Here is a 26,876-nt window from a genome sequence, read left to right on the forward strand (position 1 = left end):
CACCCCAATTAAAATCTTAGGAGCAAAGCTACATTTTAACAAAAAACTTAAGTGAAGAAAACACACATCAATCTCTGCAACACCAGCAGCGCAATAAACCACCGACACAACAAAATTAATAGACCCAAAATGTAAAAAAGAGAAACAGAAGAATGCAAATGTCCAATAACTGTTATCCTCGTGATACTGTGAAAATCCAAAATATTAATGGTGAGTCCAATAAATATTAATTCAGTAAATAGTGAGTCCAGTGAATATAAGACACCACAGATCTCCACCACCGTTGTGTGTGATCACTCCCCACTCCCATACTTTTTAGAAGTATTAGCCTTCAAAACTGTATGGCGTCGCAAAGATGAGAAGTACAAAGAAAAATGCAAGTTGCCTACAGGGAGTTGCATTTCATTAATGGTATAATTAATTCACAGATGTACTGCTCTATATTGAAAGAGTGGATGCTACCATCATTCTGTGCCTTTGGTCGTTGTGCACTTTTCCAACATGACAATTATCCAAAGGACACATCTAAGGCCACTGTTGCATTTCTGAAGAAGAACGGGGTGAAATTGATTCAGTGGCCACGTATGTTTCCTGATCCGAACCCAATCGAACACCTATGGGGAAATCTGAAGAGACAAGTTAAGCATCACTCTGCATCTGACATCCAGGCTTTAAAGAGGTTGTAAACCCCCAAAAATGTTTTTTTTTTCAACCTGAAAGAGAAACACATAATGAGCTAGTATGCATCGCATACTAGCTCATTATGAAATACTTACCTTAGAACGAGCCCCCGCCGTGCCGCCCGCTTACCTCTATGACGGGCTACATGTCCAGTCGCCCATCTTCCAGGATTGCGGCATCCGGCCATCTGGGAGCCGACGGTCACGGCAGGGGGCTCTGAAGGAACGGCACCAGCGGCCGTTCCTTCGGAGCGCATGCGCCAGTGATGTCACTGGCTGCATGTAAGGTAAATATCTCCTAAACGGTACAAGTTTAGGAGATATTTACAGTACCTATAGGTAAGCGTTATCATAGGCTTACCTATAGGTAAAAGTTTCAGAGGAGGGATTACTTCCTCTTTAGAAGAGGTCGGCCTTGAAGAATGGAAAAAGATAGATGTTGCAATATGTCACCAACTTGTTCATTCCATGATTAGAAGACTTGGTGCTGTCCTTACAAATCATGAAGGTCATACAAAATACTAGATTGAGTAGTTTTTGTTGTAGGGTGTATTCATTTTTGCACTAACTAATTTGAGTAAAACTGAAGATTTTGTAATCTAAGTAATATTATTAACCTGACTTTCATGTAATGAGTTAAACAAATGTTCTATAAAACCTTTTGTCAAATTTTTGGAAATTGTTCCTGTGTTTATTGAGGTATTACTTATCAAAAGGGGTGTACTCATTAAGCCCCCATTCACACTGGGGCGACGCTACTTCGCACCGCGACCTCCGAGGTCGCGGTGCGAGCAGCGCGCCGCTACCTCGGAGCGGCCGCCACGGACTTCGTAACATTGAAGTCTATGGCGGTCGCCTCCTGGTCGCCCCAAAGAAGCTCCGGACCCTTTTTCTGAGTCGGAGCGACTTGTGTCGCTCCTATCAGAACGGGTCCGCAGCTTCCCTATGGGAGGCGACCTGCGGCGACCTGTGAGGCGACCAGGTCGCCTCACAGGTCGCCCCAGTGTGAACGGGGGCTTATGCTGAGCACTGTATATATTTACAGCAGGTAAAATAAGTTTTGAACAAGCCACTATTTTTCTAGGTAAATATTATATATATTTCATTGACATGAAATGTTCACCATATGTCAATAACAACCCATGCAACTCAATGCAAGTTAAGAAATTAACCGCTTCTGGACCGGAAGGTTTTATCCCCTTAACGACCAGGCCATTTTTTGCAATACTGCACTGCATTACTTTACCTAACAATTGCACGGTCGTGCAATGCTGCACCCAAACAAAGTTTATGTCCTTTTCTTCTCACAAATAGAGCTTTTTTTAGTGGTATTTGATCACCTCTGCGGTTTTTATTTTTGTGCTATAAACAAAAAAATAGTGACAATTTTGGAAAATATATATATATTTTTTACTTTCTGCTTTTAAACACATCCAATTAAAAACTGTAAAAAAAAATCTATTTTTTTTTCATCAATTTAGGCCAATATGTATTCTGCTACATATTTTTGGTAAAAAAAAATTCCAATAAGTGTATATTGATTGGTTGGCGCAAAAGTTATAGAGTCTACAAACAATTTAGAATTTTTATATCATTTTTATTTTTTTTTATATTTTTACTAGTAATGGCAGCGATCAGTGATTGTTAGCGGCAGTCAAATTGGACATCTAACTGACACTTTTGACACTTTTTGGGGACCAGTGCCATTATTACAGTGATCAGTGCTAAAAAAAATGCACTGTCACTGCACTAATGACACTGGCAGGGAAAAGGTTAACATCAGGGGTGATCAAAGGGTTAAGTGTGTCCTTAGTGGGTGCTTTCTAACTGTGTGGAGGATGGACTCACTGGATGAACACAGAGATCAGTGTTCCTGCTTAGCAGGAACACAAGATCACTGTGGTCATCCCTGACAGAACGGCGACCTGCCTTGTTTACATAGACAGATCGTTGTTCTGCCTCTCCCAGGGAGGATTGTGGGTGGCTGGCGAATTTCGGGTCTGCCAGACATGTTGGTTGACATACCCACTAGCCAATCATGGCGTGATCGTGCCTGCAGCGGCGTGATCATGCCATCTAGTGGCTATTGAATAAAATAACGCACAGGTATGTCGATTCGCGCAATTGAGCCACACTACTGCAGTAAAAACACAGCCAGCGGTCAGCAAAAGGTTACGTTCTGTAATAAAATGGAATGACACAGGGAAAAAGTATTGAACACACTAATTGAAATCTATTTATTACTTCGTACAAAATCCTTTGTTGGTAATGACAGCTTCAAGATGCCTCCTGTATGGAGAAACTAATCGCATGCATTGCTCAGGTGAGATTTTGCCCATTCTTCCACACAAACAATCTTCAAATCTGGAAGGTTCCATGGGCCTCTTCTATGAATTTTGATCTTTAGTTCTTTCCATAGATTTTCTATTGGATTCAAGTCAGGTGATTGGTTGGGCCATTCTAGCAGCATTATTTTCTTTCTTTGAAACCACTTGAGAGTTACCTTGGCTTTGTGTTTGGAATCATTGTCTTGCTGAAATGTCCACCTTTGTTTCATCTTCATCATCCAGGTAGATGGCAGCAGATTTTTTATCAAGAATGTCTTGGTACATTTTTCCATCCAGCCTTTCTTCAATGATATGAAGTTTGCCACTACCGTATGCTGAAAAACAGCCCAAAACCATGATGTTCCCACCTCCAAACTTCACTTTTGGTATGGTGTTTTTGGAATGATGTGCAGTACCATTTGACCTCCAAACATGGTGAGTGAATTTGCACTGGCAAGGGGCAGGATTACTTTCTAATTATTGATAGATTTCAGCTGGTGTCTTGGCTTTCCATGCCTTTTTTCACCTCTCTTCTTTCATGTGTTTAATACTCTTTCGGGTTGAGGTCAAGACTCTGTGCAGGACAGTCAAGTTCCTCCACCCCAAACTCGTTCATCCATGTCTTTATGGACCTTGCTATGTGCACTGGTGCGCAGTCATGTTGGAACAAGTAGGGGCCATCCCCAAACTGTTCTCACAAAACTGGGAGCATGAAATTATCCAAAATGTATTAGTATGCGAACGCCTTAACAGTCCCCTTCACTATAGCTAAGGGGCCAGGCCCAACCCCCAAGGAACAACCCCACACCATAATCCCAAATGATTTGGACCAATGCAAGGTCCATAAAGACCTGGATGAGTGAGTTTGGCGTGGAAGAACTTGACTGGCCTGCACCTCAACCAATAGAACACCTTCGGGTTGTATTAAATTAGAGTGGAGACTGCGAGCCAGGCCTTCTCATCCAACATCAGTGCCTAACCTCACAAATGCACTTCTGGAAGAATGATCAAATATTCCCATAGACACACTCTTAAGCCTCATACACACGCAACGTATTTCCGCCGACTGGTCTTCTGTCTTTTGTCCAGAGTGCGTGTCTGTTGGTTGGAATGTGCTCTAGACTGCACACAAATTTTCCCGCATGACAGAATTCTACTTCAGAAGTGATGTCATGTGTTGGTTTGCTTTCTATGTGTTCTTTCATCTCTGAGAATGCCTAGTCTTGCTCATAAGATTTTTCCCCATGGAAATCTGTACTAATGAGACGAAAGTCGGACGTGTTTTGACGGAGGACAAAAATTTTAATGCCTGCACACCAGGATTTTGTCAGCCGAAAAGTCGGAGTCGGCTGTCGAAAGCAACATACTAACAATCCTAAAATCGTCAGATCGGTCGTCGGACGAAATTTCCCGGCCGAAATTCTTCTCGTGTGTACGGGGCTTTAAACTCCGTGGACAGCCTTCCTAGAAGAGTTGAAGCTGTTGTAGCTGCAAAGGGTGGGTCAGCTCAATATTGAATATTTCAAGCATTTCTTTCTTTAAATTTTGATGATTATAGCTTACAGCTTGTGAAAACCCAAAATTTGGTATCTCAAAAAATTAGATTACATTACACCAATAAAAAAAAGGATTTTTAATACAGAAATGTTGGCTTACTGAAAAGTAAGTCCATGTACAGTATAGTATGCACTTAATACGTGATCGGGGCTCCTTTTGCATGAATTACTGAATCAATGCGACGTGGCATGGGGGTATTGGTACTTTTTGGCAGTGGAGCAGGTGTCAATTCCTTCTTGAAAATGAAATATGCATCCCCATAAAGCTGGTCAGCAGAGGGAAGCATGAAGTGCTCTAGAATTTCCTGGTAGAGCTACGCTGACTTTGGACTTAATAAAAAACACAGTGGACCAACACCAGCAGATGGCATGGCTCCCCAAATCACTGACTGTGGAAAATGTTGCATTTCATTTGGAAATCAAGGTCCCAGAGTCTGGAGGAAGAGTGGAGAGGCACATAATCCAAGTTGCATGAGGTCCAGTGTGAAGTTTCCACAAACAGTGATGATTTGGGGAGCCATGTCATCTGCTGGTGTTGATCCACTGTGTTTTATTTAGTCCAAAGTCAGCATAGCCTTCTACAAGGAAATTCTAGAGAACTTCATGCTTCCCTTTGCTGATCAGCTTTATGGAGATGCTGCTTTCATTTTCCAGCAGGAGTTGGCACCTGCCCACACTGCCAAAAGTACCAATACCTGGTTTAATGATCATGGTATCACTGTGCTTGATTAGCCAGCAAACTCGCCTGACCTAAACCCTATACAGAATGTGTAGGGTATTGTCAAGAGGAAGATAAGAGACACCAGACCCAAAAATTAAGATGAGCTGAAAGCCGCTATCAAAGCAACCTGGGCTTCCATACCACCTCAGCAGTGCCACAGGCTGATCGCCTCCATGCTACGTCGCATTGTTGCAGTAATTCTTGCAAAAGAACCCCCAACCAAGAATTGAGTGCACACTATACTGTAAGTGGACATACTTTTCAGTGAGTCAACATTTCTGTATTAAAACATTCTTGGTTTTTCACTAGCTGTAAGCCATAATCATCAAAAAAACTGTGTGTAACGTATCTAGATATAATATATGTTTCACCTTTTGAATCAAATTACTGAAAAAAAATAACTTTTCAAAGATATTCTAATTTTATGAGATGCACCTGTATATACACAGTATATATATATATATATATATATATATATATATATATATATATATATATATATATATATACATAGTATCCCACAAAAGTGTGTACACCCCTCACATTTTTGTAAAAGATTTTATTATATCTTTTCATGTGACAACACTGAGGAAATTACACTTCGCTACAATGTAAAGTAGCGAGTATACAGCTTGTATAACAGTGTAAATTTGCTGTCCCCTCAAAATAACACAGCCATTAATGTCTAAATCGCTGGCAACAAAAGTGAGTACACCCCAAAGTGAAAATGTCCAAAAAAGGCCCAATTAGCCATTTGCCCTCCCCAGTGTCATGTGGCTCGTTAGTGTTACAAGGTCTCAGGTGTGAATGGGGAGCAGGTGTGTTAAATTTGGTGTTATCGCTATCACTCTCTCATACTGGTCACTGGAAGTTCAACATGCCACCTCATGGCAAAGAACTCTCTGAGGATCTGAAAAAAGAATTGTTTCTCTAAATAAAGATGGCCTAGGCTATAAGAAGATTGCCAAGACCCTGAAACTGACCTGCAGCACCTGGTTTAACAGGACAGTTCCACTCAGAACAGGCCTCACCATGGTTGACCAAAGAAGTTGAGTGCACGTGCTCAGAGTCATATCCAGAGGTTGTCTTTGTGAAATAGATGTATGAGTGCTGCCAGCGTTGCTGCAGAAGTTAAAGGGATGGGGGGTCAACCTGTCAGTGCTCTGACCATACACCACACACTGCATCAAATTGGTCTGCATGGCTGTCTCAGAAGAAAGTCTCTTCTAAAGATGATGCACAAGAAAGCCAGCACACAGAATGCTGAAGACAAGCAGACTAAGGACATGGATTACTGGAACCATGTCTTGTGATCTGATGAGACCAAGATAAACTAATTTGGTTCAGATGGTGTCAAGCGTGTGTGGCAGCAACCAGGTGAGGAGTACAAAGACAAGTGTGTCTTGCCTACAGTCAAGCATGGTGGTGGGAGTATCATGACCTGGGGCTGCATGAGTGCTGCCAGCACTGGGGAGCTACAGTTCATAGAGGGAACCATGAATGTCAACATGTACTGTGACATACTGAAGCAGAGCATGATCTCCTCCCTTCGGAGACTGGGCCACAGGGCAGTATTCCAACATGATAACGACCCCAAACACACCTCCAAGATGACCACTGCCTTGCTAAAGAAGCTGAGGGTAAAGGCGATGGACTGGCCAAGCATGTCTCCAGACCTAAACCCTATTGAGCATCTGTGGGGCATCCTCAAACAGAAGCCCTGGAAAATAATGGTGACCGCACAAAATATTGACACTTTGGGCCCAATTTGGACATTTTCACTTAGGGGTGTACTCAATTTTGTTGCCAGCGGTTCAGACATTAATGACTGTGTGTTGAGTTATTTTGAGGGGACAGCAAATTTACACTGTTATACAAGCTGTACACTTACTACTTTGTTGCTAAGGGGGTTATTTACTAAAACTGGAGAGTGCAAAATCTGGTGCGGCTGTGCATGGTAACCAATCACCTTCCGGGTTTTATTGCCAAAGCTTAATTGAATGAGATGAAGTTAGAAGCTAATTGGCTACCATGCAGAACTGCACCAGATTCGTTGTGCTCCAGTTTTAGTAAATCTCCCCCTAAGTGTCATTTCTTCAGTGTTGTCACAGGAAAAAGCTATAATAAAATATTTACAAAAATGTGAGGGGTGTACTCACTTTTGTGTGATACTGTTTATAGATATATATATATATATATATATATATATATATATATATACATTGCCTTGAAAAAGTCTACATATCCCTTGAAATTTTCTACATTTCGTCATGGTACAACCAAAAATGTAAATATATTTTATTGGGATTTTATGTGATAGACCAACACAACGTGGCACATGATTTTGAAGTTGAAGGAAAATGATAAAAGGTTTTTAAAATTTCTTTACAAATAAATATGTGAACAGTGTGGCGTGCATTTGTATTCAGCCCCCCTGAGTCAATACTTTGTAGAACCACCTTTCGCTGCAATTACAGCTGCAAGTCTCTTTGTCTCTATCAGCTTTGCACATCTAGAGAGTTAAATTTTTTCCCATTCTTCTTTGCAAAATAGCTCAAGCCCTGTCAGATTGGATAGAGAGCATCTGTTAACAGCAATTTTTAAGTCTTGCCACATATTCTCAGATAAATTTAGGTCTGGACTTTGACCGGGCCATTTTAACACATGAATATGCTTTGATCTAAACCATTCTATTATAGCTCTGGTTGTATTTTTAGGGTTGTTGTTGTGTGTTCAGGGCAGTGCTTTAAGTGGGCCGGTATGCACTGGTACTCAGTACCGCCACTTCCAAATATGGCTCTTGAGCATACCGCCACCTCTCCGTGCGCCTTAGCGTACCAGTACGCTCATTTTGGACATCCGCGCCCTCAATTGCCGCCCCCCCCCCCCAAGAATATTTCCCACTCCAGAGCCAGGTCAGTCACCACCAGTGAGTCCCCCTGCTCCGGAGTCCCAGGCCAGGGGGGGGTGCTCTGTGGGGACCATGATGTGGAGTGGGGGGGGGGAACAAAATTTATAGGCTATAATAGAGTACCGGCACCTCTTTTGGGCCACTTAAAGCACTGGTTCAGGGTGATGTACAGTGTTAGTTTTCCTCCACATATAGTATTTTTCTTTTAGGCCAAAAAGTAAAATTTTGGTATCATCTGACCAGAGCACCTTCTTCCAAATGTTTTCTGTGTCCCCCACATGACTTCTCCCAAACTGCAAACAGGACTTTATATGGCTTCCTTTCAACAATTCCCTTATTTGTGGAGTGCAAGATTAATGTGGATCTCTGAAGCGCTGCCAGAATTACCATGGGCCTCTTGCCCTGCTTCTCTGACATGGCTGTCCACTTAAACTAAGGCCGGGCCGGGCCAGGCTCTCCTTACTCGGCCTCAGTTTAGGTGGATGGCCATGTCTTGGTAGGTTTGCAGTTGTGTCATACTCTTTCCATTTTTGGATAATGGATTGAACAGTGCTCCATGACATGTCATGGCATACACTCCATAAACACTGGCCTTTAGCTCAACTGGTGAATACAGGCTAATCTATTGCATTTTTTGTCACCCTACTTGGTCAAATTGTTTAATCAAAATCATTTGGATCATGGCAAAGTTCAATCTCTTGGCCAACAGGGTTGCTGGAGGACGCTAGAGATAATGCCTTCCATGTTCACTTGAACATACTTCTTCCAAATGTTAGAAGCACAGAAGTTGGACATTTTCTGCTACTTATTTACTTATATCTATGTGGTACTTCTATAATACCCATTCTTCAATCTCTTTATTTTCAAATCAGATCCACACCTTAATTTCCTTTAATAGCATCATACACAGATACCTCTATTATCTTATATCTAAATAATAAAAATCCAGCTGCTGCATACTTTTACAATACCCATTCTTCAATCTCTCCATTCTTAAAATGAGCCTAATTACTTTTAAAGGCAGCCCAATTCAAGACAAAACTTTTTTTTTTATTTTGGAATGAAAGCTCTGTCATGTTGTATTGCTGTCTGTGCCCCACTTGGGAAATTACTCTCACTTTCTCTCCCAGAGACAGGAAGTGATGGGTGTAGACAGGGCCAAAAAGCTAGTATCAAAGTCAAGGAAGCGGCACACAGAGTCCAGATAAAGTGGCAGTTATTGTATTCTTAAGTTGCAGGTATAACAGATAGCAAGATAGGAGGCAATTGGCAGTCAACAGCACTAGTATTAAGGCTATAGCAACTGTAGTATACTTGAGTAACAGTTCCAAACACTCTTGTAACAACAAACTCAGTAGAGCTTAAATTACACGTGCAGCTCTATTGATGGTCTCCTCCATCTTTTCCTCTCCCCTTCATTTGGGCCAACAAGCGCCCCAGGGTCTCCCGCTCTACTTTATATGCTCATAAGCTGTGAGGTGGGCTAGGTGTCCTAAACATTGCTAAATATTACCAGGCAGCACAAATCTCCCAACTCATCATGCTCCATGCTATGACCGACATTTCTTTCTGGATCCTTTTGGAGGTCCCTGACTGTGCGCCAATCCCCATCTTCACCCTACTATGGCTTCCCCCTAAGTTACGTCCCCCTTCTGTCAGCCCTCTAATGGCTCATGAAACTTTGGGACAAAGTACGGTACTCCGGCAAGCTTATGTCTCCATTCCTTCCACTCCTCCTGCTCTTGGATAACCCTATGCTCCCAACCGGCTTAGAACAACCACATGTATTTTCATGGTGGCCCGCTCATGGGCTCTCGCTGGTTCAACATTTTCATAGATCTCGCTCCGTCCCTATATGGTCCTCGATCCAAGAGACCAACGAAGCTCCTTCGGTCCAATTATTTTGTTATATTCAACTGCGTCACTGGATATTCCCTTCGCTGCCATGACACTTACCCGTATCAAAAAAACGCCATCGAACACTTGCCAGCATTCTCCAGGAGCCCCTATGATTTACTCTTCTCCTTATTCTAACTGTGCCTTTACCTCTCTATCTTGTGTGCTGAAGTGGGGGTGAGAACTGTCCCCCATAGACATCACAGATTGGAGCAAAGCCTGGTCCAGCATAACGAAGTGCTCCTTTAACATGGCCACACTGGAGGCAGCCTATAAGGTCCTCCTTCGTTGGTACTGAGTCCTGGCCCGCATAGCCAAGTCAAACCCATCCTATAGTAACAGATGCTTCTGAGTCTGTGGTCAGTGAAGAGACAAAATCCATATTTGGTGGTCCTGCCCCAGTCTTATGGGTTTTTGTTCCAGGGTCTTTGGACTCCTGTTCACTCTTTTCCACGTATCTATCCTCAAGGATGCCAAACTTGACTTACCCCATTGCCTGATCCCGGACCTCTTCTTCTACCAGCAGAAATTAGCCACTTATCTATTTATAGCAGATAAACATGCAATAGCCAGGGCCTGGAAAAAGTCGGCTGTTCCGTTTGCAGAGGTGAAGAGCACCTTGACGATCCTTATGATTCATGAAAAGTCCTCCGCGACACTCATGCTAAATTTCTCAAAGTGGGAGCCCCGTAATGGTCTTATGTTCTCCCAACCTTACACCCAAACAGCCTAGGCCTCTCAAATTGACCTACCACTATCTCCAGCCTTGGGGAACCCCCCCCCCTTCATTTTTTCTTACTCCTTGCCTATCCTTCCTTTCCTCGTGTTTCTCCAATCCCCCCCCCCCCATTCTCCACTGTACTATTCCCCCAGCCCTTTTTATTCCTTTTTCTTTTCATCCTCCTATGTTTAGTGTGGTTTTGAAGGCTCAGGCTTTTAACCTTGACCCCCGGCCTTGGCTGGAGGGTCTTTGTTAGTTGATAGTTCACACTCAATGACTCATTTTATTCTGTGAGTTTTTGAAAAAAATATTGCAGTGTGGCTAATGCTCAAAATCTCTTGCGTGGGAACCTTGCATTTGTTCTCTTTGAATTTTAATAAAAAACATTGTATGGAAAAAATTAATACTCTGCCAATCAGCAATAAGCAGTTTCTCTCCTTGTGAAAGAGTACCTTCTACACCCAGTAGCAAGGATGCCCATACCAGGTTTAGCAACAAAGAATTAAAAAAAGGTCCTTACACTATATCTCTCGCTTCTTCTCTTCCCATCTTCCAGCCTTAACTACCCCTATCTAAGCTCCATCCCAAGTTATATAAGATCCTGCCAGGAAGGAAATTAAATAATTAACCATGCTTGAAGGATTTAAAAAGGAAACCTGCTTTAAAGGGGCAACCAGTTAACCCCTGCCTCAGTTATAGGTCAGGGGTCAACCTTTGCTAGAAAAATATCTCTTTCTCAATGAGGGAGCAAATGTTTTTGACATTAACACGAGTAGTTTCCAATGAATTGATAATGCATTAATGTAGATAAAAAAAAGAAAATCCTCTGTATGGTTACAATACAAGAAGGACATCAGTTTAATGGGAATGATCATTAAAAAAGGAGCAATGGCACATTACAGAAAATATAAAGAAAAAACATGTTTTAGAGTAGCTTGTGTATGTTTTATGTCAATTCTGGGATAAATGGTGCAGGGAGACATAGGGAGAAAGGCAGTCACTGCAGTAACTATGCTCTGGAGCAAATGCCTGCCAAACAAGACCATACCACATACCGACAGTTGACAATGGAATTTCTAGTACAGCCAGCATCTTTTCAGGGCTTAGGTAGAGCATAATTTATTCTCAAAGTATTATACTCATTAGCTGAAATATTCCACAACATATGAGCATTTAGCTGTCATATCCCTTTTATCGCTAACAACTATGGACTGGAAGTGAGATCATTAAATTCTCATTGCTGCAGCCATATGTTGCTGGAGAGATTTCCTGCTTGTTATACCATGTTCCTATGTAGGATTTATGATAATATTTATTTCCTCTCTAGTTTATCTTGGGGAAATCCACCAGCTTGTTTCTACAGTGATTAAAGGTGATCCTGACCTTGGAAATGTCATCCGAAACCCTACCTAGACCTTAACCCCAGACTTTCCTCCAGCTCACAATCCTATTTAGTAAATGACCAGAGGACATATACAGTACATTATTATTTGTACATTTTATACAGTACATATTTGTTTTGTTTTTTAAATATAAGTACCTAATGAACAAACCTTATTTTTACAATCATTCCCTATCGTGAGACAAATAAATGTCACTTCTGGTGTTACCTCTGCACCTCCATGCCTTCCACCCAGTCACTGGTAGAATGCTATTATTGCTATTTACTAACAGAAAAAGCACACTTAAGGGCCATACACATGGGCCAAATATTGGGCGGCATCAGTCGGTTCAAAAGAAACTGGTCAACATTCGGTCTGTGCGTACGGCAGTTGGTCTGACAGAAGCCAGCCAAACGCCCGACTTCCTTCGAAGGAGCATGACAGAGAAAGGTCTGCCAATCGGCAACCAATCAGCTCTCTCAGCCAATGGCTGAGAGCGCTGACCGTTGTGTTCTGGTGGGAGGTAGTCCCCCTGTCAGAACACAATAGCTCAGCGAGAGAGATCGCTGCACTAAGATCAGATAGCTAGTACCGCGGCTCCTCCTAAGCTCTTCAGTTTTTTTTTGTTCAGTCTGCTTTGTGTTAAAAACACAGGTTTCAGCTGCACAACATTTGCAAATATGTGTGAAATCCGCACTACCTTGTCAAAGCCCCTCTGTGTAGTGCAGTCCTTACTTTAATGCTAGGTACACACAGGGAGTTTTTCCTTTGTTCAACCCAGTGGGCCAAGTAAAAAAACCTGACAGATCGCTGTACTAACACAAATGATGTTAGTACAGCAATCTCCCCTGCTGAGCTATTGTTTTTTGACAGGGGGACCGCCCCCCTGCCAGAACACACTGGTCAGAGCTCACAGCCATTGGTTGCAAGTGCTGATCGGATGCTGGTTTTCTAGCATGCCCATTCGATAAAAGCTGGACGTTAGACCGGCTTCTGTCGTGAAGGCTGCTGTACACACGGGCCAGAATATTGACTGGTTTCTGTTGAACCGACCAATACCGGCTGATATTTGGCCCATGTGTAGCATTAACCTTTGAGAGGCTTCATATTTGAACATATCTGGATAAATTTAAGGGCAGGTATGCCTGAAGGCAGTTCATTCCTTCTTAAAGGAACAGGAATACATCAGAAGCCCAGCAAAGCACAATGGCAGATGAAGCATCCAATGCGTCCCCACACCAATTCCAGCAAGCTAAACAAAACTGGAAACCACCCAAATGTATTACTAGGCTTTAAATCAAGGTGCACGAGAAAGGGCTTTGCACAGCAGAAACAAAACAAAAGTGTTCCTAGCACACTTAAGCCTAGTACACACGATGAGTTTATGAGACAAATGATAGTTCTTTTATTTTTGCACGCTAGTCTCCATATCGAAAACCAATAGGTTACTAAAGTACAAACATTTTTGTCTAAAAGAATACAAATTCAGAAGTGATGTAATGTGTTGGTACTGTATTTTTGGACTAAAACTGTACTGATTAAACAAAAATCGTAAGATTTTGTATCTTACGAGAAAACTTTTCGTGTTTGTCCCTTCGGAAAATTTCAGATGAAAGCTCTGTACTAACGATCACATTATCGTACAATCACTGTACGATATTCTGCTCATGTGTACAGTGCTTTACCAGATTGCCTGCAAACAATTTGTGTCAAAATGAAGGCTGTAGCTGCACAACAATTGCAAATACACGTGGAAGCCGCATTACCTTGTCAAAGCCCTATTGTAAAGTGCAGTCCCTACTATTTCTATTGTGGGTAATCTGCAGATGAGATTAGAACAGCCACAGAAGGAGCATTTTTTTCCTTCTCTCTATAGTGGTGCTTACCACCTGTGTTGCACTATTTATTAACGTCACCATCTCACCCTCACTCGAAGGGCACTATTTATATATTTTAAAAAGGTGTGTTATGTTTTATATTTACACTACAGTATAGATTTTATGCACACATATTGCTGTCCTTTATAGGAAAGGTTTTTTTTACCATACCATTGAATTTTACCTTCATTTTAACCATCTGGGAATCAGTATACCACGTATTTATTTATATATTTATTGCTTTGTATTTACTGTTTTCTCCTATTTATTGTAATCCATTTTTGTGATATTCACACATAGTATCTCCCAGTATTGATACAAGCACTTATTTCACTTTATACATATATTGGCAGCGCCAAGCACTTCCCTTTTCTTCCACTGGTTACTTTTGCTGCTATATCAATACCATTTGTTATCCTTTCTGAAAATCTCTGTCTGTATTGATCGTTCTTGTGAAGAAAAATATTTCCATCAAAGATATATGATGAGATACAGTAGTCTATGATATTCAATATGTGTTTGTTTCTTTGATTTATTTCAGAAAGTAACTTTAGAAAAAAAAACCTTCAGACAAACAAGGTAGACTTTCTCTCCAAGCTTCTTTTGTTATGACACAAATGAGTGGTTTACTTGTAGCTTCATAAAATGAAACCTTTGTTTCTCATAAAGTAAAATACAGATTACTGTACCACTTAAGTAGAAAACAATGAAGGCTCTTTAGCTGTAAGGGCACAAACATGTGCAGCTGTCAAAAACAACATAGTTCATTGTTTCCACTTCTTGCACTAAGGGTGTTAGAAGTAGATTGGACCACACCAAGTTCTAGAGCTGTCACCGAGTTTTTAAAAAGTTTCTTAAATCTCAGATTACTTTTTGTCATTCCTGGGCATAAAAAACATTACAAAAATATTATGGCATCTAAGAATTATAAAGGGTGTAGATATATGTTGTCTTACAAAGGCTTGGAAATTCTTTGAATGGAAAAAAAACATAAACATGGAGAGCAAAGCTTATGCCTCGTACACACGCATCGATTATTGGCCGTGAATTTTCGGCCAACGTCCGATCGGCCGATTTTCGGCTTGTTTCCGACAACCGACTCCGACTTTTCGGCCGAAAAAAATCTGGTGTGCAGGCTATAAAATTTTTGTTGGCCGTCAACACAACGGCCGATTTTCCGTCAGTCAGTACAGATTTCGGCAGACAAAAATCTGATGAGCAAGACTGGGCATGCTCAGAGAAGAAAAAACACACGGAAAGTAAACCAGCACATGACATCACTTCTGAAGTAGTTTTTTGTTGGCCGAGAAAATTCGTGTGCAGTCTAGGCACATTCCAACCAACAAAACACCACTCTGGAAAAAAGTCGGACGATCGGTCGGCTGATAATCGTTGCGTGTGTACGAGGCATTAGACTAACTGTAGTCAATTTGGACATATGAAGATCTTGATGAAAAACCTCAGAACAGTCCTCTGAGAACTTTTGTGCATTTCACATGTTTTCAGTGTATTTAAAATGATAAGACTGAATTACCATGGGTCCAAGGTTCTACACTTATATCCAAGAGACTTGTTTCCATCCCCAAGCTGTATCTCATACTGTCTGTATGGAGCTTGGCTGCCTCTGCATAAATGGCTCTTGTTAAAGTGACATCACTTCAACATAAAGATAAGATAAAAAGAGCCATTAAACATTTTGTGTGGATGGGGAGAGTAGACATCTAAAGCAGAATGAATGACAGAAATGTGCAGGGTGAAGAGAATGTGAAACCCTTACATGGTTCATTGATCTTTATTACCTACCCCCAAACGTAATATTCTCCTTTCATTAGCTTTAATCCATTTTTGTGTAGTCTAATATTACACCCTTTTTACTTCCATTCCTAATTATTTCTTCTTTTCAATCCTCAAATCATGACTCAGTCATAGCCATATACCAGTACCACAGTACATTAAACAGAACAGTTAATAAAGCTATCTTGTATTCTAATTTAGATATATTGATTTAATATATATGCTCATTACCTTGTGACCCTAAGACTAAAAAAATTACATAAGGTCCATGCTGGACTACTGTATAACAAATTAATTGATTCTTAATCAACAAGCAATAAACTTTTATACTGTCTAGGCTGAAGAAAGCACCTAAATACCTCTGCTGATCCTCTACCTGATAAAGATATTGTTCCTGAAAACTATTGGGAATCGAACAATAAGAGGCATACATTTCCATGGTAAATTGAAACTGTGAAATCAAATGGGCGTGTGGATGTAGCTGTAAATAGTGAACCTATGTAGCAAATCATAAACTGATATTCACTACATACAGTGTAGGACAGTGTGGTCCCAGATTGCAGTTTGAATGCACCAAGCATAACAGAATGTTAAAAAGGCTGTCAGAGCAAAAAAAAAAATGCAGGGTATGCACAAGTACACTAGGAATGAAAGGATGTCACATAGTTTAATGGAAATTAAAATCATCAACCTACAGAGGGCTGAATTTAAAAACACCCCGAAAATCAAAGTGAAAAAAAAATGCAGCAGGCTATACCATTTTGCTGAAATTTCATTGCAGCAACTCAAAATGGTAGTCAGTAGTTTGTATGGTCCCCACGTGGTTGTATACATGCCTGACAACTTTGGGGCTTGCTCCTAATGAGACGACAGATGGTCTTCTGGGGTATTTTCTCCCAGATCTGGACCAGGGCATCACTGAGCTCCTGAACAGACTGAGGTGCAACCTGGCAGCGTTGGATGGACCAAAACATAATGTCATATAGGTGTTCTATTGGATTAAGCCCAGGCGAGTGTGGGGGCCATTCAATGGTATAAATTCCTTCATCCTTCAGGAACTGGCTGCATACTCTCGCCACATGATGGCAAGCATTGTCATGCACCAGGAGAAACCCAGGACCCACTGCACCAGCGTAGGGTCTGACAATCGGTCCAAGGATTTCATCCCGATACCTATTGGCAGTCAGGGTGCCATTGTCTAGCCTGTAGAGGTCTGTTCGTCCATCCATGGATATGCCTCCCCAGACCAACATTGACCAACCACCAAACCGGTCATGTCTAAATGATGTTACAGGCAGCATACCATTCTCCATGGCTTCTCCAGGCCCTCTCTTTTCTGTCACGTGCTCAGAGTAGTGAACCTGCTCTCATCTGTGAAAAGCACAGGGTGCCAATGGCGGACCTGCTAATTCTTGTGTTCAATGGCAAAGCCAATCAAGCTCTATGGTGCCAGGCAGTGAGCATAGGACCCACTAGAGGATGTCAGACCCTCAAGCCACTGTATTAAAGTCTCTTTCTGATTGTTTGGTCAGAGTCATTCACACCAGTGGTCTGCTGGGGGTAATTTTGTAGGGATCTGGCAGTGCTCACCCTGTTCCTCCTTGCACAAAGGAGCACATACCAGTCCTGCTGATGGGTTAAGGACCTTATATGGCCCTGTCCAGCTCTCCTAGAGTAGCTGCCTGTCTCCTGGAATTTCCTCCATGCTCTTGAGACTGTCGTGGTAGACACAGCAAACCTTCTGGCAATGGCAAGTATTGATGTGCCATCCTGAAGGAGTTGAACTGCCTGTGCAACCCTATAGGCTCCAGGTATCGCCTCATACAACCAGTAGTAACACTGACCCTAGCCAAATGCAAAGCTAATGAAAAACAGTCAGAAAAGATGAGTATGGGAAAAAAATGTCTGTGGATTCCACTTCAAAACCATGCCTGTTTTGGGGGGTCATCTCATTGTTACCCTTCTAGTGCACCTGTTGTTAATTTCATTAACCACCAAGGAGCTGCATCTGATTAACAACCCCCTCTGCTACTTAACTGACCAGATCAATATCCCATGAGTTTAATTGATTTGATGGTACACTCTGATTAAAAAGTGTTCCTTTCATTTTTTTGAGCAGTGTAGTTATTAATGGAACCTCCATTACAAGCATTAGTGAATGAAATCAGTTACCTGTGGTGGATACAGCCTGCACATCTAATACCCCTAGTACAGTGTTCACTATGTTTATATTTTATATATATATATATATATATATATATATATATATATATATATATATATATATATATATATATATATTTACTTGTGTTTTTTGCAGTTGCATTTAATAATATCAAGACTCACTTTATGCATTTCCAAGAGATATGCATATACAAGATTTCTTTAAAAAGTTTCCCCACTTATTTTAACTAAGTTATATATAATATAAAAGTAATACTTTTTGAAGACTCCTCATATAAACATGAGAGAAAAACACATTTTTATTTTAAACCTAGCTGGCATATGTTAATCTACTGGAATGTACACTTCAGAGTAAAACACATTTCTTGTACCTGTGTATCGTATATGTAGCTCATATGCTTGCCATATCCATGAAAAGTGGAGACAGATAGTAATGTTGTGAGGATATGATTTGTCTGCATACAAATGATGTTCTGCTGTACAGGCATAAACTGTAGACAATCAGGACTACTGATTGCATTAGGCATTATTAACATGTGCAAAGGACCATCTTCACCAGCAAAGGATGCACAGGTGTTCCATGCAGTCCTGTTCAGGTAGCCTGTTCATATTAATGACAGGCGGATGGCTTCACAAATCTGCATGACAGAATGCGTTCAGATCCATGCTTTAGTCTCACACAGATGAACAGTTGAGGACGTGCTTGGAGATTTATGCAGCTACCCGCACATCATTGATTTGAACAGGCTTCTTGCACACGGCTGCATGAAACACCTGTGCATACCATGTAGGCGAAGAATGCCCTTTGTGCAGGTATACGGAATAGTACACGCATGTGAATGAGACCTTAAAATTACATTAAAGTTTCAAATAAAAAATAAAAATAACAAGCATGCTATATGAACAGTGAGTAGCTAAGTAGTAACCCTTGTAAACAATAGATTCCAATAAATATGCAGCACTAGTGAAATTATTGATGGCAAAAGTATACAGACAATAGGCAATCAAAATGGCATGTTTTATACTAAAAAGTATATATGCAATGAACCACATGTTAATGAGATTTGGGTATATATAGTTAAATTGAAGTCCATGTACTAGTACATGTAGAGATATAATAGACACTATGTTAATGGAATGCAGGTGTGTCAAGATGGACCGACAGTCTATTTACTGAAAGAGTTCATTTGATAATTTGACAGTTGTACTATCAGCTCACCAGAAGTTATAAATTGATCATAAACTGACATCCATCGCATGACACCCAGGTGCATAAGGTTAATTCCACACGTGAGCCTTCACCCAAAAAATGCACTCTCCAGATGTAGAATAAGTACAAGCATCAATCATTAGTCATTGTTCAGTTCTCTTCAGTAAGTATCATAAAACACAGGTAGTTGAATCTTAACACCACCATAAAAAAATAAAAAAGCTCACCAGACAGGAGCCCAGAGAAAGAGTAATGGCCGCCGTTCCAAGCACATGGATATGGTGGCGTGCCTCAGCAATCCCTTGACAACGCGCGTGGCACGAAATGCATCGGAAGGGGCCTTTGCGCTGAAGCCACGTAAGCACTGTCCATGGGCTTGGAATGGCAGCCATTACTCTTTCTCTGAGCTCCTAACGGGTAAGCTTTTTTATTTAGTGTGGTGTTCAGATTCAACTACCTATGTTTTATGATACTTACTGAAGAGGATTGACTAATGATTGATGCTTGTACTTATTCTCCATCTGGTGAGTGCATTATTTGGGTGAAGGCTCACGTGTGGAATTACCCATTTGCACCTGGGTGTTATCAGATGGATGTCAGTTTATGTCTAATGTCAAATTGTCAGATTATCAAATAACTCTTTCATTATATGCCATGTTATACTTACCCGCTCTGTGTAATGGTTTTGCACAGAGCAGCCCTAATCTCCTCTTCTGGGGATCCCCCCACAGCGCTCCTGGCTCCTCACTTTCTTGGGGGCACTTGTGCATACTCGCTCCCAAGCCCTACTCTGTGTGTCCAAAAGACACACAGAACCAGGCTCAGAACGGACAGCCTGTCCATCATATCTGATCCGATCCTCCAGACGGATGGAAAATAGGGTTTCCATTTGTCCGGATTTCATGGACGAGATCGGATCGAAAAGCAGCGGAGATGTCTCTGCTGACATTCGCGGCTCCACAGGGCTGCATGGAGCATTCGATCAGGTCCACCTGAAAAAATTGACAGGCGGACCGGATCGGAAAGCCCACGTGAAAGGAGCCTAAAGTGTATGCAAAGCCAAAAGATTTTTTTACATTTTTGGATAGCGTGGTATGGAGTTAGAGCCCCTGTCAATTTGTATTGCGGTCTCCATTTGTCCTGAAGACTAAAAGACAAGGAAAATACAAAAATCTTAGTTTAAAAAAAAAAAAAAGACAGAAAAGTAAAATCTGCTATAAGGGAGACCTGTTCGAGTAGCAACTTTAGAGAGTAATTACCGCTCTTTGAAGATATATCCTCTCATTTCCTGATATGTCTAAAGGACAGGAAGTGCAGGGAAATTTCACCAATAGAGCACAGTGTGTGAAATAAACCTCAGAGATTTACCTATTTCTTACTCCATTTTAAAATGTGAAAAGGCTTCGGCTATAGATATACTTTCATATTTTTTTCATTGTTCTTTTTTTTTCTACCTTTGTACATTTGTGGCCCAATACAAAGAATCAGTGAGTGTTGCATAGAACAATAGGATGATTAGTGATTCAAGTCAGCTGTGTTGCAGGAAGGAGTTAATACAGTGAGTATTGTGATCAGCTGCATCTTAAAAATAACTTTCTGAAACAAAAGGTTGTCAAGACGGAATATTGTATCAGAGTGAATTCAGCATGCTGCCTGCAGACAGCTCAAGGCCACCCTGCTCCCTGAAATAGCTCCTCACTCTCACTCTGCCTATTGTCCTAGCCTCCGGAATGCACACAAGTGGATCCTAAATCTAGCTCTTGCAGAGGGCAGAGGGTTCAAGGAGTAAAGAGAGGGGGGCGAGGGTGTGAAATTTTAATTGGTACCCTTCGCTCCTTACATGGAAAACATGCTTTTTCTGTGTCACTGTCATCTCAACAAAATCTGCTTCATGTCATTCAAGGGTTGTGTTACACATACGCACAAACTTACGCACACACCCCCACCCAAAATTGCTGAGACAATGGCTTGTAGGTGAATGGGACTGGACAATAGATTTGGAAAGGAGGGGGGGGGGTTGCCCACAATAGAATTAGATATGGTATGTTCCAAATAAGGTAGAGTGTTGGGGATATAAGAGAACAAAAGCGGCTCATATGCTATTGTCACCAAGGAAGAGTGAGCAGCCAAGTCTAGGGTAAGTCTATTGCGCAAACTCATTACAGGTATATGGACATAACAGGTAGCCCATTAAAAAGCAAGCTTTGTTGGGCAAGTGTTCACCTCTGAAATTATGCTCAGAGTTTTTAATTTATATACTTAACCTTTCATCCTACAGTTCAGTTTTATATTTTGACAGCTACAGTTCTTTTGCATTACTTCACAGTAAAGCCTAATACACACAATGTAATTATTCAGACAAATGATCGTCCTTTTTTTTTTTTTTTTTTGCACGCTAGTCTCCATATCGAAAGCGAATAGGTTACTAGAGTACAATAATTCTCATAAGACAGAAAAAAAATTTGGAAGGGATGTAATGCATTTGTATTGTATCTTTGGACAAAAACTGAACTAATTAAATGAAAATCATAGCATCTGGTATTGTCCGAGATATATTTTCGTGTTTGTCCCATCGGAAAATTTCGGACAAAAGCTGTGTACTAACGATCAGATTTTCGTGCAATCGCGCCGAAAGTGGACTTTTTGTCCGGTTTTCTCATCGTGTGTATGAGGCTTATGACAGATGCAGCGTTTGTCAAGGTAAAGCCCCTGTCACATGACCATCTTCCATTCTATGTCAGCAGAAACAGATCCCCTGCTGAGTCCAATCAGAAGAGGGCCGATGTCACTTTTGTGACTTCTGTGTTTTTTTCTGATTTTCCCTTTATTTTATGATAGAGGAAAAATGGACCCATGCAATCAGAATCAGAATACTTTAATAATTCCAAAGGGAAAATATTGCAATCTCTATAGGTTGGATGGGCGTCTGTTCATATCAGTGTTTATCCGAACTGTCCCATTCGGGTGTTTTTGTGGAACTAAATTTACTAGAATGTGGACAGATGGAAATGGATGCACTTCTGTTTACATCTGCCCGGCCATAGAGATACATTGGAGTTGATCTACAACAACTGGAGAGTGTAGAATCTGGTGCAGCTCTGCATGGAAACCAATCAGCTTCCAGGTTTTTTTTGTCAAAGCTTCAGTAAACAATCTGAAGTTAGAAGCTGATTGGCTACCATGCACAGCTTCACCAGATTTTGCACTTTCCAGTTTTAGTAAATCAACTCCATTGTGTTCTGTCTAGATCTGTACGGACAGGTGGAGCACTCACCTGAAGAAGGCCTAAAGGGCCATACACACTATAAGATTTTCTGAAGACTTTTTCCTTCAGATTTACCTTTTCTATGTAGTGCAAGGGCCTTGCCAGATTGCATACAAATGAAAAGTGTTTAGGTTTGACCTCATATTATATGGTTTTGGTAAGTCTAAAGGAAAAAGTCTTCAGAAAATCTTATAGTGTGTATGGCCTATAAGTGTTAACGAGAGTCCAAACACCAAAAATACATAATTCAAAAGAGATGGATGAGCAGGAGATTTTGATTAGAGAGATCCAGTCTACAGCTATTATCACAGGATAATAATGACACACACTTCTTGGTGCCAAATAACTACAATACTTTCAGTCTCAAGTTATATCCCTGTTACATGGCATTGCCAAAAATAACTGCAACTCTCTATGATCATAATTGCAGTCTACCAGATGTTCTAATGAGACACAGGAAGCCATGCAGTTCATCTGCAGTCATAGGCATACAACTTTATTACCTGAGCAATGTACCCGGACTGCCTTATAGACGACACAGATAACCAAATAGCCTGCCTCTGGTTACATTGATTAAAACAAATTACATTTAATCATACACAAACTTAATTTCCATTCCTTGTAAGGCTCTGTCATTGTTTACAACATGTTTTTATAATATAATATAATATAATATAATATAATACTAACCATAGCATTAAAATATTTAAAGTATTAAAATACTTAATATAATAATACAAATTAGTACTTATTGAAGTCATAACGCATAAAGCATTCTAGAAACATATAGAATTAACAGACCATAAAAATATGCAATGTAAAGCTGGCTATACAATCTGATTTTACTATCTCTGTACAATCTTCTCTAGTGTTAACAAAGGTATGGTACTGTATATGAGGGCCAACTAAACAATCCATTCAATTTGTAGTAATTCAGGAAGGCCCTTGCACTACATAGCCAATGACAGATCTAAAAAAAGATTGTACAATCAGATTTTTATAGTGAATGGTCAGCTTATATAATCAATTTTAAGATAAATGTATAGCTGTTTGATGCAAAGGTCCACACTATCCTTCTGCTAGCTAATCTTCTTAAAGCAGAATTTGCATTGTGTATTTTAAGTTATTCTGATTTTGCTACATGTGCATATATTAAATACAACAGAACAGTGTAATTAAATTTAAGATTTACTAGTGTCGTTTATACTACCCCAATATTTGTAATTATAGCAATATGTAAACCATCTATTCCCAATCTTCAGGTACCATATGGCATTTTAATGATGGGATCAAATTCTCAACGTAGTTGTCCCTAGACATGTTTTATAATTAATATTAATCATTTAGGTTATAAAGGTTCTCTTGTTCTGTGCGTTGAATGCAGCTCTAGTTATCTGTCCTTGGTATGTATATTTTTAGAGCATATCCTTTTGTACATTCATATCCTATAGCTTGCTTTTGTCTGGTGCATTATCAACGTGTGTGCCTCTTGTACAGGCATGAGATGTAACATGCCCCCTCATATTACTGTGCTGGCTTTTCATTTTCAATATTGGCAACTTAAGTACATTGTGCTTTAGAACAAAATCTTTTTTTTTCTGTAGCATACATTTAGAAGAATATTACAGCACCTGTAATTATCATATCACTGTGGCAATATACTGGAAAGTCTTCATAGTTAACCTTTAGAAGTTGTATAGATAAATATCATATAACATTTTCATTCATTGCCATAAGTGGTATGTCTATAATGTCATATAGGGAAAAAGAGATATTCTTTATAAAAATAGTTTTGTAGCTTTACTGTGCTAAGATGTACAATTGCTAGTTCCTTGCCCTCTCTAAAGATAATACCTATTACTAGGGCTTCCATTTTATCCTTATACAATAGTAGTATTTGATAGTTTCTTCTGGTTATAACTACACATTTCAAAGTATTTCAAATACATAATCTGTGTTGATGTAGGAAGGGTTTACTATGGGGTGTTAAAATAACCCGAGTGCTTGAATATATTTGATCATATGTTTCTGTAGTCTGCACATAGTTTGATATGATAACAGTAAGCTGTCCTGTCTATGCCACTATGTTTCATGTTATCTCCAACACCTCAATTATCTGTCTTTCGGTTGCTTCATATCATCCCTACTCTATAAATAATGCTGTGCCCTTATTCTCTATATGCATCCTTTTATCACTTGGCTCCTCTTCTTATCTCATGTTCCGCTAAAATGTTAGCTATTATTCCCAAGACTGCCTCTGCAGTAGATACTTCCAGGAACTTCCTAACTAAGTACTTGTCATATGCCTTCCCTTGCCAAAGTTTAATTGTGCTTTTTCTTTTTGCCCAGAACGAGTCCTCCCTTTGCTTCTTGAGTTGAGCGGTTGAGAACAAGGTAAGAAAAACTGTTTCTAAATTGTACTCATGCAATGACACCATTTATTTTTAAAGCATCCTGAACATAAGTGTAAAGATCTATATGGTTAAAGTGACACTAAGTAAAATTCAAGTATGTATTTTTAAGTACCTTTGATAGGGAAACCCCATCACCTTCTATTGCTCCCATTTCCAAATTCCTTCTTTTTTTTTTTTTTGCCCCTGTGATACAACTACTTATTAAACAGTGATTACATTCGTTCTCCATTGTCCAACTGTATGTAATAACTTGGCCACCATCTCTTTCTCACTCCTGAGATAAATTATGGGCTATGGAATATGGGATTTATAGTGTGCATAGAGCACAGGATCATAACTAAAGTGCTTTGCTCATTCCAAATTAATGGAACTGAGGCAGTAAAGGTGAGGATTGGGACCTCGGGGAGGATGTTACAAAAATAGATTACAGGGCCATTAGGTAGTAGATGTGTATGGGTTATTGTTGGAGAATAAGCCTATTGTTTAATGTCAATTTAACAACTAACAGCCAATACAGCTGTATACGTTTTCGAACAACAGTGATACTAATTACATTTTAATGAATACAGTAATATCATAACACTGTAGGTTTGGTCTGTAGGTGTCACAATAAATCTGAATGATGATGAACATATAGCAAGCATTGATTGGTCTAATTAGCCCATGACAAGACATATACTAAGAAACACATGCAAGCTGAAATTTAGTTATCTGAACCTGTGTCCTATACTCAAAACATACTAAGGCATCTGCAATACTCCAAACAAACAATTCAGCCAAGCGCTCACTCCGATGGGAAAGACTGGCGTGCTGCTCTCCTCAGGCAGGGAACTCCAACATATGTGCATAAAAGAAAAGAAAAAAGGAGGCGCAAACACCTAGTGCATTACCCGTGGTCACCGTTAATAAAAAGTTTTAATAAATGCCAAATGCATACCCACAGACATGAAGATTGTTAAAATCATATTACAAGAATCCACCACACGTGAACTGGAACATGTCCTTGTAGATAGGACCGCTAATGCGTTTTGGGAGTCAAGCTCCCTTCATCAGAGCTCACTACTACTAATACTAAGGCATAACTACAGAGGGAATTGAGGGTTATGCGTGATCGGGTCAATGATACCAAGGTGCCCAAGCATAAATGCTGCTTTTCTTCATTTACTAACTCTATGCTCACATATCATTATTTTCAAACTAGAACAACAGTTCATGTTACATCCATTTATCTATCAATCTATAGATCAAGACCTCAATAAACACTTTATTTAAAAGGGAGTTCTTTTACAATTTTGCACATGCGCCCATGTAATATGTAAAAGCCTAACATTATATATGAGGTACTCCTAATTCTGCCTTTCTTTGTAGACTTCAAAATGTCTGAAGGAGAATTGTCTGACTTTGGGGCAGCTGCTCCGTTCCTCCGCAAGTCTGGCAAGGAGCGACTAGAGGCTCAGACTCGTATTTTTGACATCAAGACTGAGTGTTTTGTGCCAGATACCACAGAGGAGTTTGTGAAAGCTAAGATCATAAGTCGCGAAGGTAGCAAAGTGACAGTTGAAACTGCAAATGGCAAGGTGTGTGAAATAAAGCTTTAGGCAGGGTTCTTCTCAGCCTTTGTATTTCTTTCTTTATTACTTCTCTGTATCTGAAATGCTGGAATAGTAATTCTATACATTTTATGATTCTGTCTAGACTGTCACTGTGAAAGAAAATGACGTCCACCAGCAAAATCCACCAAAGTTTGATAAAATTGAAGACATGGCCATGCTCACCTTCCTGCATGAACCAGCTGTGTTGTACAACCTCAAAGAGCGTTATGCAGCCTGGATGATCTATGTAAGAGATTTGAATATTATTGATATTCCATCCCATATGTATCCAGAATACTAATAAAAGTCTTTTGCGTGTCACAGTATATTATCTGTCTCTTTTAGA

The 26,876-nt window shown here is 40.2% G+C and overlaps 1 protein-coding gene across 1 annotated transcript in view; it reads left to right on the forward strand.

The window, feature by feature from the left end:
* Positions 1 to 374: 374 nt before the first annotated feature.
* LOC309544377 (myosin-6) overlaps positions 375 to 26,876 on the forward strand; it is a gene marked incomplete at its 5' end in the record, with an annotated part of 51,637 nt that continues 25,135 nt past the window's right edge. Inside the window, 3 exons of the mRNA XM_082243292.1 lie at positions 375 to 582; positions 26,307 to 26,515; positions 26,634 to 26,777. Coding sequence (XP_082099418.1) covers positions 375 to 582; positions 26,307 to 26,515; positions 26,634 to 26,777 — 561 coding nt within the window. The remainder of the gene's footprint in view (positions 583 to 26,306; positions 26,516 to 26,633; positions 26,778 to 26,876) is intronic.

This window comes from Pelophylax lessonae (assembly GCF_965119305.1).
Source record: "Pelophylax lessonae genome assembly, chromosome: 1".
Taxonomy (NCBI): domain Eukaryota; kingdom Metazoa; phylum Chordata; class Amphibia; order Anura; family Ranidae; genus Pelophylax; species Pelophylax lessonae.